Source organism: Phalaenopsis equestris, unplaced genomic scaffold (assembly GCF_001263595.1).
Source record: "Phalaenopsis equestris unplaced genomic scaffold, ASM126359v1 Scaffold000413, whole genome shotgun sequence".
Classification (NCBI taxonomy): Eukaryota; Viridiplantae; Streptophyta; class Magnoliopsida; order Asparagales; family Orchidaceae; genus Phalaenopsis; species Phalaenopsis equestris.
This window is the reverse complement of record NW_018164854.1, coordinates 612,617-617,172: the sequence shown is the minus strand read 5'-3', so window position 1 is coordinate 617,172 and position 4,556 is coordinate 612,617. Positions and strand designations below refer to the sequence as shown.

The following is a 4,556-nucleotide window of genomic DNA, read 5'->3' as shown; positions in this document are numbered from 1 at the left end:
TTGAAGATAAAAATGCCATAGAACAGTCTAATAGTAGCAACATAAGTGGAGCGGTCTACCGAAATGTTACAATGATGTTACCAAAAACTCAAACAATGAGATTTTTTTTAGTGGGAGGCTCCGTGGGATAGGAATAATGGGCCATTATTAGGGACAACATTCGAATGCCTTACAAAGATAGAGATTTAGGAGAAGCAAGCCAAGAAGTTATGTTTTCGGTGTGATGAGAAGTTTGTCTCGGGACCAGTTGCAAGGATTGGACCTGACAAGTTTTTATAGTGCGTAACAAAGAGGAATTAGGGGATGAAAAAAACATATGCGGTTATGGTGTAGGAGGTGGAGGAACACACTCACTTGGATGTGGCAGAAATCTCATTGAACTCGGTGGTGAGGTTAACATCGAACCACACTATGAAACTTCAGGGACAAATCAGAGAGGACTTATGGTGTTTGTTGATAGTGGGGCCACTCACAACTTCATCTGTACTCGAGTAGTGAAGCGATTGGGACTTGAGATGATTGACGCAAAAAATTTTAGAGTCATAATGTAGATGAGTAGGTGGAGAAGAGCACGAGACTTTGTAAAGAGGTGGTTTTAACACTGCAAGCTAATTAGGCGATAGAGGATTTTTCCCCTTGGATGTAGGGAGCATTGACCTGATATTGGGTCGTTAATGGTTGCAATCTTTAGGGCAGACTAAGATGAATTGGAAACTCAAGAAAGAGATGAGACGGTAGTGCTTCGTGATGACCCTAGTTTGTGCAAGACATTGATGATACTCAAGACCATGATCAGGGCAATACAGGAAGCAAAGTTGAAATTCTCGACTGACTTGCATTGCATGGAAGAGACACATGACATGAATTTGGCCAAGGGTATGCATTATTTGTTTTAAACCGAAAAATTGAACCATATCAAAGTCAGTTTTGTTGATTCTTTTCGGTTTTAAAAAAATAAGTCAGTTTTGTTGATTCTTTTCGGTTTTAAAAAATTCGGTTATTGTTTTAAAAATGTTAAAGTTTGGTTTTCATTTTATGGTTCGGTTTTACTTCGGTTATGGTTTTAAAAATGTTAAAGTTTGGTTTTCGTTTTATGGTTCGGTTTTACTGTATTATTTAATTGAATGATCCGAAAACTGATTTTTTTTAAGTAAATCTTCTTTGAAATGTTTAGAAGTAAATTTTCTAGTGATCAACATTACATAATTCTCACTCAATAATTTTCTTTTGCACTCGTTATCATCATATCCTTATACTTTTAAAGTATATTTTGGTTTATCTAAAAATGTACCGTGTAGGCCGAATTAAACTTTGGTTTGACTAATTTGATTTTATGAAAATATTGTTTGGTTTGGTACTTTGGATTTTGGATTTCGGTTGAAATTGGTTTGCCCAATCTAAAAATGAACCATTTAAATCGACTGAATGCTTGCCTATAAAGTTGACAAAGATTTTGACATCGATTTAACTGCTCCTACAATAATTTGCAGAAATTTATTAGTTGTCATTTGGGTTGGTACCTCTGAGGGAACACGAGCATCCAATGACCTAAAACCGGGGCTTTCTCTCATAAGTGTTCACCCATACTGCTACCCCCAAGGTTTCAGTTCAATCTTAACAAAGCTAGTTAAAACTTTTGGTAGAAGAGGAGGCGATCAAACTAAGGTGATGGAGCTTAAGCTTCACATAGACTTAAAAGATCCGTTGCCAACATTTTGCAATGATCCAAAAACAACATTGTTGTTCTTAGTGTAAGTAACAGAAGCGTCATAGATGATAATTTGAGGGAATACAATGTGGCTGATAGCAGAAAATGAAATGTTTTTGATTCTTACAGATGGAGAGCAGATGACTACAATGTCAAAATATCTTAACATGGATTGGGTTAACATTATGAAGCATGTATTCGAGTATTTCACATAAAGAACTCCTAGGCGTCACTTTGAGCATCAGGAGACTTTACTTGTATGGAACTATAAGTTGGTAGATGTTGAATTTAGAAGTATTCAAGCAAATGACTTGCTACAATATTTATGGACAGGTCCATTGTCTAATGCAGTTCTTATGTCGTCCAAGGCAGTCAATCAGTTGAGCTCCGTCAGTGGGAGCTACTAAGGGTGCTGCAATTGATTGAATATTGGGAAGAATTATGCACAACAAGAATATGGTTACACTAATAGGTTAAGTTTTATGCATTGGGCACTTCTGCGGAGAGGATGGAGATATGGAAGTTCTCTTGGAGACACTTGAGTTAAAAAAGGTGCGCGAAAAATCGATAGGTGGAAAAGAAGTGTTGATTAAATGGAAATAATTGTCAGATTATGATGTCACTTGGGAGACATATGACTTGATCCGACAACAGTTTCTTCTCTTTCACTCTAAGGATAGTGTGTCTTTTTGGGAGCAGAGTAATGTTAGACCGGCGCCTGCTGTTCCAAGTATCAAATAATTTGAAAACTAATGTAGGCGCAAGACTAAAAGGGCAATTTAGTCATTTTTTAGTTATTATTGTGGAGTATAAATAGATCTTAATATATTTAGGGTTATGTTATATGTGATTGTTGCCTTGAATCCTAGGGTTATGTTTTGGGAGATATCATACCTTTTGAATTGTAGGTGTTAATCTGTTATGTATATAAGATTGTATCACTTTGATTTGATACCGGCGGAATATATTTAATTAGTTCTACCCTAATACTATCGGAAACTTTTCTCGTTTCTATCACAAGCCCAGCTTCACAAGAGCTGGAAGGCTTCTGCCAAACTAAAAATAATGCTTGAAACCTAAACATTAGTTTGAAATCAGCAATACTCCTACAGTGTTCGGTCTTGTAGAGCTACTCTCAGAGTTCTATTCTTTGCATGTCCTTACACTCGCTTCATTTGTTATTTTGTGCCAGCAAATTTGATGCCTTGCATCAAAATATGGTAAGATTTTTTTATATTTATTGCAATAATGAATGCTTGTTTTTTGAAAATCGCATTTTTTTATCCATTAACAACTTATTTGCATATTTTATGCTTGCCAGATCAAAAAAATTAAACATGTGGCACGTTTTTGAATTTCAATTTGATAAACAGATATTTCTCTTCAGGCCTTGCATTATGATATCAGAAGAGGTCCACATAGCATTGGTTCGCATGTACGTGATGCTGCTGCATATGTTTGTTGGGCATTTGGTCGGGCATACAATTACTCAGATATGAGGGATATTCTAGAGCAGCTTGTCCCACATCTTCTAACAGTTGCTTGTTATGACCGTGAGGTGATCCCATGTCATCAGTAGGGGTTGTGATTTTTTATTGTTTAATTTATTTTTTTTGTCTTGGGCATTTACATACATAGCACACAATTCTCATGTATTTACATATCACACACATATACTCTCATATTTACAAACATAACCCTCAAATCTTTAATGTCACATACAAAATAGTGCTATTATTACTTTTTAAAAAGGAAATAGAATTTTTCTTGCATAGGTCTATAGCACTAAAGTACCATGTACGTAAATATGAAAGTTTAGGCGTGGGACATGTAAATACATAAGATTGTGCACTATATATTCTCTTTTTTTTCTTTTTCCAGAATGCTAAAGCAATATTCTTTCAGTTCCTATTGTAAGTTTTTTTTTACAATAATATATATTGAATTTCCTTTATGATGGATCCTAGGTTAACTGTAGAAGAGCTGCTTCAGCTGCTGTTCAAGAAAATATTGGGAGGCAGGGCGACTTTCCCCATGGCATTGACATTGTCAGCTCAGCAGACTATTTCTCTCTTGCCTCCCGAGCAAATTCTTACCTTAATATTGCTGTCAAGATGGCACAATATAAGGAATATCTATATTCTTTTGCTGAAGAGTTGCTAAGCCGCAAAATATTTCATTGGGTATTTTGTTTTATGCTTTTTTCAAGTTACCATATTTCATTTGCAATTAACCTTTAAGGAACATAACTGGACCTAACAGTTAAACACTCATATTACTTGTATTCAAAACCTAACTTTCGTGCTATGAACAAGCTCTGGTGGTTTACAAAAGTTTCTTAGCATATTAAGATCATTCTAAAAGAATTATGTACATTATAAACTTAAAAGATCAATTTAATTGAAGAAGTGTCTATATATATTTATATATACCTCTTTTAGATGTTCATCTTAATTTTAATTGTAATCTGTATCATTCTATTCCCATTTCTTGCATTGAGCTCTATCCTCTTTAATCATAGTTATTTATTCATAGTGTTCTTTCGTTGCTTAAATTGAAGAGAAACAGCCCCTCAAAGAGCACTCCACTAGTCCACAAGTTCCCACATATTGCAACACGATTGAATCTGATGAACTTACAAAGAGTTTGAAAGTTTGGGGATGTTCATCTTAATTTTAATTGTAATCTGTATCGTTCTTTTCCCATTCCTTGCATTGAGCTCTATCCTCTTTAGTCATAGTTCTTTATTCATAGTGTTCTTTCATTTGTTAAATTGAAGAAAAATAGCCCCCCAAAGAGCACTCCACAGGTCCACAAGTTCCCTCGTATTGTAATACGATTGAATCTG

General features: G+C 35.1%; 1 protein-coding gene across 2 annotated transcripts in view; it reads left to right on the top strand.

Moving 5' to 3' along the window:
• Nucleotides 1–4,135, top strand: part of LOC110027044 (tubulin-folding cofactor D-like) — a 35,090-nt gene extending 30,955 nt beyond the window's left edge. Inside the window, exons 6-7 of one of the 2 annotated variants that reach the window (XM_020728312.1) lie at nucleotides 3,096–3,266; nucleotides 3,676–4,135. In XM_020728312.1, coding sequence (XP_020583971.1) covers nucleotides 3,096–3,266; nucleotides 3,676–3,948 — 444 coding nt within the window. In that variant the 3' untranslated portion in view covers nucleotides 3,949–4,135. The remainder of the gene's footprint in view (nucleotides 1–3,095; nucleotides 3,267–3,675) is intronic. The other variant, XM_020728311.1, reaches the window with a different exon arrangement.
• Nucleotides 4,136–4,556: the final 421 nt, after the last annotated feature.